A 15,082-nucleotide genomic window follows, 5' to 3' on the forward strand; every position below is an offset into this window, starting at 1 on the left:
GCAGTTCATGTCATAAATAGAAAGCTCAGAGACAGGGACACAGATGGAGCTTGCATGACCTGTTTGAAGTATGGAAAGGGGTCGCTAAGTGTTTTATCTGGGTTACACAATGATTTGATTCTAATAGCCTTTCAGTGTTTTTTTTGGTTGTTTTTTTTTAAACAGAGATAAGAGGATTGGGAAGTGGTTCAAGCGGGCCAGTCGAAACAAACCCTGACACAGAAAACCTCATAAATGATCTTTGGCCAGCTATACTGTCATCAATCTTAATGTCTATGTCTTAATTATTTTTACACTCATGTATTCTAGTACAAAATCTTGAAGCCTTTTTGTACATACCAATGTATGACAAGTGTTGTCCATGGTCTAAGACTGGCCATGCTCCTCTGTACTGGTCGTCATTTAAATGTGGCAATCCATTAAAGGCAGAGTCCATTAGCTTTCAGAGGACTAATCTGTGAAAAATGCTCTATCAGTCTGCACTATCAGCAGGTCCTTCAGTACAGGAAGAGTGATGTCTCTTGGTTTTAAAATGGATCCTAAGGGCAAGAGAGAGAACAGACCGTGCCAAGTGATTCATGTCAAGTGGACACCCTTATCTATGAAAGATGGGTGGCTCTCTCTTACAATGGCTCCAGTGTTCTCAAGGCAGCCAAGCAGGACTAGTGAACATTCAGGCACAGAGGAGACCTATAGCAGGCTTCAGTTAGGGAGGGCAGATACTCTTACACTCGAGGACCTTTTGGAAAATTGACAAATAAAAGTTTCTAGAATTAAAAAAACAACTCAGGAGCAGAAGGTAGTCTAGGTGGGCAAGTGTAGCTAAGATCAGGCAGAGTGGCTTTAGGTTTCAGCAAGTCAAGTAGGGTAGGAGTTCAGGAGGAGCAGAGGTGGATCAGTCCACAGCAGAGCTCTTTATTCCAGGCAGCTCATCCCTTCTCGAGGCAGCCGACAGCCAGAGGCCACCATGACGGAGTGGACTTTGCTCAAACGTCTCCTGGACGCTGTTCACCAGCACTCCACCATGATCGGGCGTCTGTGGCTCACTGTCATGGTAATTTTCCGTCTGTTAATTGTTGCTGTGGCTACTGAAGACGTGTACACTGACGAGCAGGAAATGTTTGTATGCAACACACTGCAGCCAGGATGCTCCAACGTCTGCTATGATGCGTTTGCACCCATCTCACAACCTCGCTTCTGGGTCTTCCACATCATCAGCGTCTCTACACCATCGCTGTGTTTCATCATTTACACCTGGCACAACCTGTCCAAGCTGCCCCACAACACCACATTGAGACTAAGACAAGGACCTGGGGACATCGCAGGACAGGGAGACCCAGATGTAGGACCAGATGGTGGACAGGAGGCATATGACTGGAGCTGTGATGCAGACAGCTGCTCCATCCACTCCCATAAGCATCTCGGTCACAGCCTTGCAGATGTGCTTGATGGCATCACCTCTCAGAGCATCCAGAAGGGATACCCTAACAACATAGTGTCCTTGAGCCAGGTTCAAGCTTGCACCTATAGGGAGAGGACCGCAGAGGCTCACGTGGTCTCTGGAGGAGTTTTGTCCAAATGCTATGTCTTCCATGTGTGTTTACGAGCTATCCTGGAGGTGGGATTTGTCCTGGCCCAGTGGAAACTTTTTGGCTTCCAGGTGCCTGTTCATTTCCTTTGTACCTCAACCCCCTGCACCCAGTCAGTGGACTGCTACATCTCCAGACCCACTGAGAAAACCATCTTCCTGCTCTTCATGTTTTGTGTGGGAGTTTTCTGCATCCTGCTCAACCTGCTGGAGCTCAACCACCTGGGCTGGAAGAAGATCCATCAGGCAGTGAGGCTGAGGGAGAGGACATCCTGGGGAGGCTGTCCAGGGATGAGGGGAGTTTATGAATCATTCCCTGCAGACAGCCTGTCTCTCACAACTTTAGGCTTCAGAGAAGTGACTAGCACCACTTCTCTGCCAACTGTGAACCTGGTTGTGGGTCACCAGCCTGACTGGACCTGCGCGGTGAACTGTGGCAGGATAAAGGAGTCTGAGAAGGTCAAAGAGACAAGACTGGAGCAACCAAAGACAGAGGACTCCTATAAAGGACAGAGGCTTCCTTTAAAGAGTAAAAGGGAGATCAGAGTGTCCAAGCAGAGGAGTGCTGAGGTCTGGATATAGTGCAAAACTATGGAGACACGTATTACTGCCTTTATTTATCTTTACCCATGGATTCTTTACTGGAATTTAAAAAAGAAGAAGAAAGAAAACCTTAGTTATCTCCTCATCAGAGATACTCAGCTTGTTTTGCTCAGGAGCCACTTTTGCTGGAACAATCAAACAAACTAGTATTTATAACTAAAACAAAATAAATTTTTACTAGTAATGCACGATATTAAAATTTCAGGCTGATACCGGTATCCGATATTAAGATTTATGACAACGGCGATAACCAGTATTACCAATGTCAATATTCAATTTTTGTCACACCGAAAAATTAGTATAAGTAAGCACTGTGAGAAAACTATTGAAAAGAAGCCCATACCAAAATTAGACCACATAGTCTTCTTTAATCGATAACAAAAGTAAAACATATTTAAACATATTTAACGTTCAAGTCCAGGACCATTTAAGCAAAAACATCAGTGAAATAGCAGCAATATCACATGTAGATTTGTCTGATTGATCTCGACTAGAAGGAAACCTACATCAATGTTTTAAATGTGAGTCAGTGAGCATAGAGACAGGGTATAAATATTCCCTTTTGAGATCTTTGACTGATGAGAGGACTGATCATTTTTTCCAACCCACCTTTATACAAAACCATGTATATCACAATTAGAGAGAAGTTCAATAAATCATTTTTGTTCTTGTTTCCTACAGCAGCAATAACTTTGAGACCAATTAGATTAAAATTATTATAACCCCTTGTGGAGACCAATTTGGGAACCATTAACTTAAAGTGCCAAATGGCCAAAATTCCTTAGATGTTATATTAGATGTTGTATTTGAATTTGTCATTGCTAAATGCCACATATTTCGTTGCCATAGTAGCCTTCACTCTTCTTGCTTTTGTTATTTCCAGCAGATTTACATCCGGCAGAAATTTGCTCCTATTTAGACAAAAGAGCATAAGTTAAGTGTAACAGTGACGCTGGGTATAGCGGTGAGGAGGTCTGTCTCAGAGGGGGGTATTGTCAAGGTGAAGGAAAGGAACAAATAGAGAGTCACACAAAATCAGAGGCACACTATTGACTAGACACAACTGTGTGCTGTAACATTAAGCTTTCCTGTAACTGGAACCAAGGGGCCTAAAAACACTCACATGACCAAAGTACACAAAAGCAGGTGGACAGCAATGTCTATGTATATTTTGACAAATAGATTACAGATCAAGATGCATACAAAGAAAACACACGTGAATTTTGATTAAATATTTGCTTGTTTTTTTTTATTTACGCAATATATTTATTCATATATTCATTTACAACATGTCTATAAAACACCTTTTGCATAAATTATGCTACTGTAAAAATAAAACACAGAACAGCACAACCACTTTCCTTTGTCTAGAAGTAGGCTGTAAAATGAATACTGAAGAGAAACTGCAAAGGCAAACAGAGGTACATTGTTGAGAGAGCGCTCCTAATTTAGTGTATCAAAGAATCAGTCGTTCATACTGTGGGGCGAACTGATCATAATGATGATAATAACAATAATAATAATAAGAATAATTTGAAATAGGCTTATCTTGTGTTCAGTCTACAAAACCAGTCACATTGGAAATAGTTGATATAACAACATATAGTTGTTTTGGTATATTAATATGTGGTTAAATCAAATATTCTGAAAAAAAATAAAATCTTCCCCTGTTGTTGTCTGGAGACTTAATGCAGGAATAAACCTTCTCAAGGACATTCTTTTCTGTAAGGTTCTGTGACTATACTGCAGATAGCACAAAGTGCTACGTGCTCCCCAGTATCCAGAAAATTCATGATCACAATCTTTATTTAAAAAACAAATCATCATGTAACATCTTGAACATCTACGAAGTTGCAAGCTAACAGTAAGTATCAAATATATTTTCTTCACTGTCTTTCTATTGTACATAAAGAAAACTCAGTATACATATGGTCAAAAATGAATAAATAACATAAATTAGGAATAGAGTACATACTGAGACAAACATCCAAACCTAACTTTAGGTCTGGAGCTATGTCTATTCACATTATTAGTAAGTCTTTAAGAATAAAACTATAGCAAGCAAATGCACATAAGTCTGGAGGGAAAAGCTGTTTGTGAAATGAGAATCATTAAGTCGTGTAAATTCTTAACAGTTGTCTAATATCTGGGTCTGATCACTAAAAAAAAGGCAGCAGAACATTAAGATGGGGTCATGTGGTTTATTCAATCATGCCAAACTCCCCACTTTGCAATGAAAATTTTTTTTTTCTTGTCTTCTCATTTCAGTAAAAAAAAAAAACAACAACAACAAACAAATAAAAAAACAATATCCTCAACACAGAAACACAGGATGGAACAATCTTATTGGTTTACATTGTGGCAAATGTGGTCATTGTTTCAGTTTTGTTCCTGAGAAATCATGTTTTGTCCATCACTTTGGTATGGTGGACAGCTGTAAATACAACAGTACCCATTACCTCAATTGCTGTTGCTACTGAAAGGGAAGGAAGTGAGGGTGTGAATCAGAGCGGTAGCAAATTTTAAAAAACGCTTTCCAGTTGGTAACCAAACACATTATAGATCTGAACTGATCCAAATTGACCCAGAATCTGTCTCAGAACCAGTCTAAAGTAAAAACCTTAGTTTCTGTCCACCACCTGTAGTGAACCTCTGTGAATTCATGTTTCTTGCTGAAATGTTGACATATTAATCTTTCTTTTGTATGTAAACTTATGCAAACACATTTTCAAACAGATGACACAGTTCTTAGTCTCCAGTCATGTCTGTTGACGTGTTTGAAATCGTAAACTGAAGCAATTCAATTACTCACCAAAACGCACTGAATTTATCCTGTAGCCATGTCAAATATTTTTCATTTGCATTTACTTGTCAGCAATCAACGTAGTAAAATGGCTCCATGGCACTGCTAAGAGGCAAAACTTCTAATAAAAAAACATCTGTATTTCTATTAGAAGAGAGAAACTTGAACAGTAGAGCTGTGAGTGTGGCACGACTTTGCTGTTGTTTAAGATAATCCTAAATGCATCTCGACAATTGCTCCATGTGAAGAAAGTGGAGTTTGCAACAGACAGTGAAAACTGCAGCAGATGAGGCAACAGAGAGGTTTCTGACTAAAACATAATAAAATCCATTCATAAAACAGGTGACATTAGAAACAAAAATGTAAATAAAAGCCAGTGGTCGTGGTTTTCAACTGAGGTAAATAGACCTTAGCTTCTCTCTTTGCTTCTCACAATTTAGTTTAATTCCTCATTTTTTTACATCTTCTTATCTGATGACATTTAATTGACTCTGAAGGGATGGCTGCTAGTTATTGTGCTACTATTTAAATTAAAAGGTTCATCAGCATTGCACACATTTGCAAGCTTTCACTTATTCTGCTGCTTTTGAATAGCTAATAGGAGAGCTGTACGAGTTTCACAAGATCACAGAATAGTCCACGTCTACAGACTCACTGTACTTTGAATTTAAGATGTGATACAACCATGTTTTTTGATCTGCATTACAATAATTGAGATAATGGATTCATTATAGTACAGTACAAACAAGATATGTGGTTGTATAAATTTGGTATCTACCATTTTGACCTCACAAATGTATTTGATATGATAGTGACTTTAATCCTGTTGTGAATAACACAGAGTGCAATGCTAAAGAAGAGGGAAAGCAAAACAGTGACAGAAAAAAGGTGCATACCCATAAATGTATGTGGGAGGTACATTCTCAAATCGTCAGTGCAATATGGACAAAATTAAAACATCACTTTCACATGGTTGCAGTGTGACAAGGCATCCATCCAGATTGTTATACAACATCACAATAGGTTAGAGCATGTAAACAGAGAGAGGGACATTCAGAGCAGTAGAGTTGACTTCAGTTCCTCACAGTTGTAAAAATGAGGCCACAGCAGGCAAACAGGCGACATTTAGAATGAAAGAAAGACATCAACAGAAAAGTACTGAGCTACAACACAAGATTGGCATCAGAGTCACATACATCCACTATGGTCCCAGTGGAATGTTAGGCTTTCACGCACTGGTGACATTAAGTGCCCAAGAACTGTTGCTGAAATGTTTACAAAATAATAAAACATATCTAAAAAAAACAACAAAGGAATGTTTCTGTGAAAACTTTTGCTGAGCAACACTTACAATTATTTAGAGTCATACACCTGGTTATCAGATCCATTTAGCACTGTTTTGATCTCCATCATGCCCTAAAAACACTAATAAAACTGGTACAGTTGTCTGACTGCTGGTGTTTCTTTACCCATCTAACGTCTTTAAAACAATGTCACCGTGTTCCTCATCTTAGTACAATGTTATAATTATGGACAGAAATGATGGTCAAACTAAGTTAAAATAAACTGGGCTTGATTTGAACTTTGGCATCACAGATGCTGAGAATCAAGGCTTGTATTTGGACAATGATACAGAACATGAAATGTTTTTAAAATATTAAAAGCAACACAACATAAAATTGCACTTGTTTTAAATAGACAAGCTGGCAATAATCTTGCTGATTCTCTCTCTTTTTAAAAAAAAAAAAAAAGGTTAGTTCTCTCAAATTAAAAATAAGTCCCATTCTTACAGAGCTGTGAAATTTGTTTTGTCAGTTTGATACTCCAAGCAGCAGAAGTGGCATTCCATTCACCTCCATTATATTTGGGTAACGGAAAAGTCCTCACAGACTAATAGCTCAAAATTTAAACTTAAATTTGGGTGAATCAACCCTTTAAACATCAATCACTCATTTAACCTGTTAGTGAGCTAGCATGTGGTCAGCGCAGTAAAAAAAAAGGTCAATGACATTTCAAGATAAAATTTTAGGGAAATTCTGATACAATTAGCCAAATACCTTGAAATGTTTTGAATGTGCCTATAATGCAAACAGTGTGACAATAATTGAATGAAATAACTGTATAGTCTCACATAGCAGTCATCATTATCTGGTGGTGCACTTAAAGCAATGTTAAGGAGCCTCAGTGTGGGTGAGGTTTTGGGAGGGAAAAGACAGACAGCTCAAAGAGATAAACTTATAAGGATACACTGGAAGCAACCTAATGTGATGGACTGACAAGATGGAACACAGAGTTTGACGACTGCTTGACATTTTCACCTTGGTCAGACCCAAAGGACACTGGTGGTCCGACTAGGCAGAGTGTCCCAGTTAATGGCTTGGGCTTCTGTTGGCTTTAGATTCATAAATGTCAATAGGAAAAACAATGTACTCAGCGACATCTGATCTTAAGTCAGCTTGGAACAACAAGAACACGAAAGTTATTTTCAGCTACAGGCTGATCAGGATCTGTGCATTTTTACATCCCAGTTGAGCTGAGTACAGAGGCCAAGTGTGATGAGGCAGGACGGAGTCTGAGGAGCGCTCGAGGTGCTGGTCTTCATTGAGGCAGGGGAACAATGACCTTCACGTAGTTGATAGGAAAGAAGCCAGACTCACCGTTGATCATGCCCTCATACCAGTTTTCATCTATTTGGTTGGTAAGGATGATAATATCGCCCTCCTTGAAGCCCAGCTCTCCCTCGTTTTCTGGCTCAAAGTCATAGAGGGAGCGACAGCATGGCTGGTCCAACACCTCAGACTCTGCAGTTAAACACAGAAAGAGTGAGTAATTGTTTAATTGACAAATTTCTAAAGAGTTATGGCTTTTTTTCCGACCTGATCTGTTACTGTAGTGTATGGAAAACAAGGCTGCAACTCCGTGAAATATTGAGGAATCTCTAAATTAATGTCGTTATTAAATGCTTGATCACAAAAATGTGTTTAAAGAGCCAAATATTGCTTTGGTTCCTACAAAAAAAGCTAATTGTAGCTGCTAATGAGGACAGTGGGATGTGGTTGTATGTCCATGGTGCTAAGAGAAAGTTTAGTGAATGAAGTTTGCTCATTTGTCAATATTCAGCACTAATATTGAGCCACCTCCATGACAGCTGAGCAAATGCCATCTGCCAGTGCAGACTTTGAGATTGAATTAAAAGCTCGAGGAAATGGTGTTTTCATGATGATAAGTTTAGGTGGAGTCAATCTACATTTTACAACCTCCCAATTGAATTTCAAACTCATTTTAAATTGCATATTTGATCTAACTGACGGTTCAAAACCCAGCGACTCCCAGTTGATGAGTTGAAATCAGTTGTGTTTTTGCCAGATAGTGGCAAGACTGATTAAGAATCCAACTTGTCATTAGTTAATGTTATCAATAAATCTAAAGGACTGTTGTACTAAGATGTGAATGTTCAGTTTGTGTTACTCACGGTGAATATTGCCATTGGCAGTGGGGCTCTCAGGCCATGACATTGGGACAGAGGTTATATGATCAGCTGAGTGAGATGCAAACACAATTGGAGATGGTGTTGAGCAGAAGACAAAACAATGCACACAATGAGTATATGATAAAAGAATCAGCCTAAAGGTGTCCTTGGAATCTGCAGTGGAACAGTCAATACTGCATGCACGCAAGTAGAGTCAGGCTGCACCCAGTAAAGGGTGCCAACATGTTTTACAGAGGGTCATCAACATTGGCCAAAAAATGTATTGGCTGCCCTCTTCCCTCACTCTAACATTCCAACAAAGTGCCTCCAGTGACACAGCTTACATCATATTAACAGTTCTTAAGCCAGGATTGAGTGCAAAGGGGACAAATGGGCCCATCAATATTGTCTAAATCTTAAAAATTGTACACAGGAAACATAATGAGAGCTACAAGTAATTGTCAATCGTATAATTTTAATTGTCTTTGAAGAAATAACAACTTTTAAATTTCAAAATCAAACCAAAACTGTGGTAACATATTATAGGTTTCCACAAATGTGCACACTGAAATCTTGACCTAAAGAATGATTATAGCACGAGTTTGCTGTAAGCTCACTAACTGGTTATGATCATTTAAAAGCATACAAGCACCTCACATAGCAACACAGAAAGGGTTGGTTAGGATACTGGAGGATGGGGAACAGGAGAAATTACTACTTTCAGTACTCAATAACTGAAATACTCTTAATCAATGTCCTACAAAATCTGCATTTGGTGATAGAATGGCAACACAGTCACTTCATTTTAATGTGATTCCGCAACATTACCATACATCTGGATATGAGACATATTAATGCAAAGTGGAGGGGGACCAAACTACCAAAAGAATGACAGCCTTAAACCTAAACATTGTATAAATGAATACTTACTTTTCCCATTGAATGTGTTTGTGATCTGGATATCTGGACAACAGAAAAACAGAAAAAAAAAAACACTCGAATTCAAACCAAACAATGGATGACTGATGGAGTTGATGGATAAAGTCACATACAAGAAAAAACAAAAGCAGTGATTTAATAAAGACAAATATGAGACAGTTGTACCGGTGGATTTGAGTGAGGGGCTGTAGGACAGCCCATTGTTCTGGCTGTTGTCCAGCATTTCTATGCTTCTCCGGATGGACTTTGGTTTGAACTCTCTCTTTGACCGGGTGTTGGCTGTGGATATCCTATGATGAGTACAGAGTCAAGCAAAAACTATAATCCAGTTGTTCATAAAATCACGACTGTTTCACTTGTATTTCAATTATGTTTTGGACAGTGTGAATTGAGGGTTCTCCAGTGGTTCATGGTGGTTAAGAAATTCTTAAAAAAAAAAAAAAATTATAATAATCTGGACTTTACTCCATTTAGACATCCCTTTCTCAAAATCAAAGTGTTACTACAGGGAACTATGCAGTATTTCTTTTATTCCTTACAATGTAAAAGTTCCACAGTCTTGAACAACTGCTACAAAGCAACTGCCCTACACACATTAATAAAGTTTTTCTGATTCTAAACAACCACCAATGGATACTTAGATTGTCCTACAGACAATGAATGCTGTAAAGTAATTACTGACAAGAAAGTCGAGTGTTGCCTCAACTACAGCAGAGCAACTTCCTTACCTCCTCTGCAGCTTTCCGCTGAGCTCCTCCAGGATTTCACTTGACTGCCGGTGGTACTCTAAAGCTGCCTCGATCAGTGCTGAGAGCTGGCTCACTTGCTCCACCTGTTGGCCACACCACAGATGTGTGAACACACAGGTTGTCACAAACACATACATTGATTTTCCCCATGCAAAGTGACTGAACTACTTTGAAATCAGCAGAAAACATTCAAGGGAACATATTATGCTCATTTCAAGTTTATAGTTTTCATTCTGAGTCATCCACTAGAATGAAACAGTGGTTTGCACTTTCACAGGAATAACTTTTGACATATGTTACCTCATTACTTGAAACTCTGACCATGTTTAATATGAACACCTGACACTGTGAAATAATATGTTGTACTAAAATGGTCGCATATACAACCATTTTCTTGAGGGTGTGCAAGTTAAAATTTCATGTGGTCGCGTTTGTGTGAGTGTATTGTGGCGATCTGGGTGGTAGAATGACGTAGGGCGAAAGCTTTTGTCTTTTATGCACACTTCTCCGAGAACATGCTTTTACTTGATCGCAGGAAAAACACAACAGAGACACAGTGGCCTGAAGACATCAAACATGCTACACTTCTCATTGACGGTACTGACAACATAACAAAACCACAACAAGCGCAAAAGCTCAATAGAGCACTAACAACATTGTTACCATAATAATAACCACAATAACATTTATAACCCCAACACCCTGAACTCCCTTGGTGCATTGGAGCACAACAGATTAGTCCTAGTGACGGGCTCCGCAATCACGACATAGCCCCCACCTGAGGGGTCAGTTGTCCTCGGCAACCCCATCACTCAACACAAAGTCCCTCAAGTGTTCAGGCTGCCGCCGCTGGTGAACAGACTGTTCAAGACTGGTAAGAGCTGTGCCAGGTGGAAAGTCGCATTGGTTGGGGCATGGGGTGCTGCCATTACCCCCCTCACCAGCGGCAGGTGGGGCGAGGGGGCGGTACGTGTCTGTCCTGGTGCAGCACCGGCATCTGCACTTCATACAAGAAGCCCGCCACTTTGCTGGGCTCCTACCTGTTCTGTGAAGCTTGAAGGAAATCCCATTTTTGCAAGCAGGACAGTACACCCACACCTTTTCTTCTGGCATGACGGCCCGCCTTTTGCAACAGGTGTCATAGGCCCTCTTCTACCGGACACCTGAGTTAGCTTGGGCCTGGCGAGTGTAGTCATGCACCACATGCAGCTGCTCCCTCAGTCTGTGAAAGTAGTTCATCTCTTTCCCCCCCCAGTGATCCCCAGTTCTAGTGGGGCACTGAACACCAAGTCCATTGGTGTCCGGAGCTCTCTCCCAAACATGAGAGCAGCAGGCATGCACTGGCTGGACTCCTAAACAGCAGACCGATAAGACCACTAGTCCATCACTTTGCAGGTGGAGTGGAGTTGTCCTTGTTTTACTCACCCCCAATTGTCTTTGGTGCAAAGTTGCTTCTTGACACAGGTATGTCCCAAGTGGCACCATCTCTCATTCACAAATGAAGCAAAATTCCCCCTTCCTTCTTCTTACCACTCCCCGTAGCGTTTCTGTCCGCCAGTAGGAGCTGAAAGTCATCCAGGGTAACGTGAGAGTCAGGAGAAAGTTCTTTCTTTCTTTTCTCCGTGAAACACAAGACTGCATTGCCGGTAGTCCCTCTGCAGTCGGGTTTTCGTCCATAGCTCTTCCATCTTGTTGGGGAGAGAGCTTACGTTCCCCATAACGATGGACGGTACACATAGTTTATACTGTGTCTTCTGCAGTCTTTGCTTCACTCCAGCTCTGCAGCCTCTCCTTCTTCGTTGTATCAAATTGTTGTATCTATCAATAAGCATGTTCAGCAAGTATGTCACTCATAAACTGTGCCCAGTTTACAAATGATATCAGAAGAGAACTGTTGACAAAATGTGTGTGTGTATGTGTATATATATGTATATGTGTGTGTGTGTGTGTGTGTGTGTGTGTGTGTGTGTGTGTGTGTGTGTGTGTGTGTGTGTATGTATTTACAAATATCACAACGCGCATCACTGAAAAACAATGCTGCATAACTAGGTTATTCAAAAAAAACTATTCATCAGCATGCTTGGTGGATTAATAGTAATAGCAATGCTGGATCAAAAAAGGGAGTGGGGATGGGGCAATCAAACTGACTTCTGGTGCAACTAACCAAGAAAGTTGGTCGCACCAGTGCTACCCGTGGAAAAGTTAGTCTGGAGCTCTCGTTAGAGAGGAAAAAAGTGTAGTATCTCACTTTTAATACAGAACTCTACAAATGTAGCAATATGTGAAAGCTTTTCTTCTGGTTGCACCAGAGTTAACACGAAAGAGTGTGTTATGCTGGCATAGCATCAGGTAATCAGGGCCTGTATTAACAAACTGCACCTCCTTGGAAAGAGTGAGATGTTGCTGACAGCAAAGCCAATTTTCTGTGTAGGTTTCAAGTGTATAGCTGAATATCATATATTATTAAGTTTTATATGCAAAAAACCTAATGCAGAAAGGAGCAACTATCTTAAATCTCATTAGGACATATGGACTATTTGCTATAGACTGTTAAGTAAACACTAGGAAAGACACTTTCGTTACAGTAACAATGAATGTGTGTATAAAATTTAAGTATACCAAGTAGTAGATAATCTGGTTTACCTGTGTAACTACATTCAGCTATCCAGTCACATTATTTCACACATTGTTTACATTGCCTGTATTAGCACATCCTGCATGCATTGTGCTCTACTACGCACATTTTACAGCTGCACTGAGCATTAACTTCTGTGGCCTTACAGGTGGAGAAAATTCATTATTTCTGTAATGTCACTTAATTTTATAAACATATCTTTATATACAGCTTTCTTGGGTTCAATAAGCCCTGGTAATCCATTATCCTCTCTTACATCATTCTCCAGGAAGTTGAACATGCTCCTCTCAGCCAGCTCTTTGCTTTCATCAAACTTCTCCACGGCCTGACGAATCTCCTCATCTGGGATTTTCCCTTGACGCTTCTTCTTATAGTCGAAGTCTAATCTGCGGCCCTCCAGCTTCTTCAGGTGGTGCTGCAAACAAAAACAGCAACATATCAATAGTGTGTAGCATGCAAGGAAATACAGATCATGTTTAATTTTGTGATTGTAAAATGTGATTTTTTACATATTCTGAAACCTTATCTTAAAAACTGTTTACTCATTCTTTTTGATCAAATGTATGATTGTTGTGTACAAGTTTGATTACATGAAATGGAGCATCGCTGTTTGTCTATTGTCTACACGTCTGAAATTGACACTAATTATAACTATAAGAGAATATACATAGAATGTTTATTATTATTGTTGTAATAATAGGTGAATCAAATTAACTGATGATGCACCCTTACACCTATTAGATATCATACAGTGTTGCAAAAATCTCTCACACATTTCCCCTGTGTTGTGAATGCTGTCAATCTTCATTGAACTTGCAAAGTTTTAAGCTAAAGACCAAAATCCACAGTCTCTCATAGTTTGTCTACCCTGTATCTGTCATAAAACTATAAATGCATGGACCATTTGTGTTTCACCTTGTGTAAGTTTCATTGCAGGGTAAAGATGACAGTAATGTACCGTGATCTCCTTGAGGTCCTTGTCCTGTAGATTCTGTAGGGGGTCAATATAGTTCTGTTTGACATTTATGTCCAGGGAGTCCTTCACATCTGCCATCTGCCTCATGGCCTCACCCATATCCACCAGAGCAGAGCCTGTAGAGATAAACCACACATTTTCAGTAAACTTTTCAACTGTATACAAACAGAAATCAACAGAAGACATCATCCATTATGTATACACTGTTTTATCCTCTGTAGGGTCACGGGGGGTGGGGCTGACTTAGGGTGAAGGCAGGGTACAACCTAGACAGGTGGCAAGTCTATCGCAGGGCAACACAGAGAGACAGACAACCAAGCACACTCACATTCACACCTACGGACAATGAGGAATCACCAATTAACCTCAGCATGTCTTTGGACTGTGGGAGGAAGCCGGAGCACCTGGTGAGAACCCACAAAGGCACAGGAAGTACAAACTCCACACAGAAAGACCCCAGGCTGAGATCCGAACCCAGGATGTTCTAGCTATGAGGCAACAGTGCTAACAGCCACTCACCATGCCGCCTTCAACTGAAGACTTGCAATGTGTATATGACAATGTCTAAAATTATAATTTCAAATAAATTGGTTTATAATAGAAATATCTAATTCTTTATTCACAATGATTAGAGCTAAAATTTTCACTTGTTACGTTTCAGAACTTTGAGATCTGCTGTCACACATTTTACTATGCAGACAACCAAAACTTTTGTCAATACTGGACTTAATAAGTATCATTTAGCAGCAATGGGGGACTTTAAAAAGAACTTCTACACATCTCTTAGGCGTTTCTCTAACAGTCCAAAGACACGCAGAGGTTAATTGGTGACTCTAAATTTCCCATAGGTGTGAATGTGAGTGTGCTTGTCTATGTGACCAGCGATAGACTGGCAACCTGTCTAGACTGTACCCTGCCTTCACCCTAAGTCAGCTGGGATAGGATTCAGCCCACCCACAACCCTACAGAGGATGAAGTGGTGGAAAGATCATGGATGGATGGATAAATATAAAGGCCAATGTTATTATACTGTGTTTGTGTTTGCTGTTGGACCCAAATAATCCATTAGCACATCCCCAATTTAAAAGATAAAAACCAAACACAATTATAATCATTTACAGCTGTGACCTATCATTGCATTATTAATATATTAGTTATTGCAGCTGTCTGTGGGGCCTCTATCAGCTGCTGCTTCATCACCACATTCCAAATGATAAAAGGGTCCTCTTTTATATACTATTTATAATGTTTATCCAGCTAGATTATTTTTTAATGTTTTATCCACAACTATACATCAGTGTGTTCATAGTGCTCTCTCCA

General features: G+C 39.9%; 2 protein-coding genes across 2 annotated transcripts in view; one reads left to right on the forward strand and one right to left on the reverse strand.

Moving 5' to 3' along the window:
• The first annotated feature begins 967 nt into the window (after nt 1-967).
• On the forward strand, nt 968-2,170 carry LOC103355414 (gap junction delta-2 protein). The gene is made up of 3 exons (XM_074465718.1): nt 968-1,295; nt 1,362-1,466; nt 1,545-2,170. Exons 1-3 carry the CDS (start codon nt 968-970, stop codon nt 2,168-2,170), a joined length of 1,059 nt encoding a protein of 352 aa, XP_074321819.1.
• A 1,242-nt stretch (nt 2,171-3,412) lies between these two features.
• sh3gl3a (SH3-domain GRB2-like 3a) overlaps nt 3,413-15,082 on the reverse strand; it is a 38,906-nt gene continuing 27,236 nt past the window's right edge. The window contains exons 5-11 of the mRNA XM_008279203.1: nt 13,745-13,878; nt 13,043-13,201; nt 10,131-10,234; nt 9,568-9,692; nt 9,394-9,426; nt 8,467-8,532; nt 3,413-7,795 (exon numbers count right to left, since the gene is read on the reverse strand). Of these exons, the coding sequence (XP_008277425.1) occupies nt 7,593-7,795; nt 8,467-8,532; nt 9,394-9,426; nt 9,568-9,692; nt 10,131-10,234; nt 13,043-13,201; nt 13,745-13,878 (824 nt within the window). The 3' untranslated portion in view covers nt 3,413-7,592. The remainder of the gene's footprint in view (nt 7,796-8,466; nt 8,533-9,393; nt 9,427-9,567; nt 9,693-10,130; nt 10,235-13,042; nt 13,202-13,744; nt 13,879-15,082) is intronic.

Source organism: Stegastes partitus, unplaced genomic scaffold (assembly GCF_000690725.1).
Source record: "Stegastes partitus isolate 25-593 unplaced genomic scaffold, Stegastes_partitus-1.0.2 Scaffold147, whole genome shotgun sequence".
NCBI classification, from domain to species: Eukaryota; Metazoa; Chordata; class Actinopteri; family Pomacentridae; genus Stegastes; species Stegastes partitus.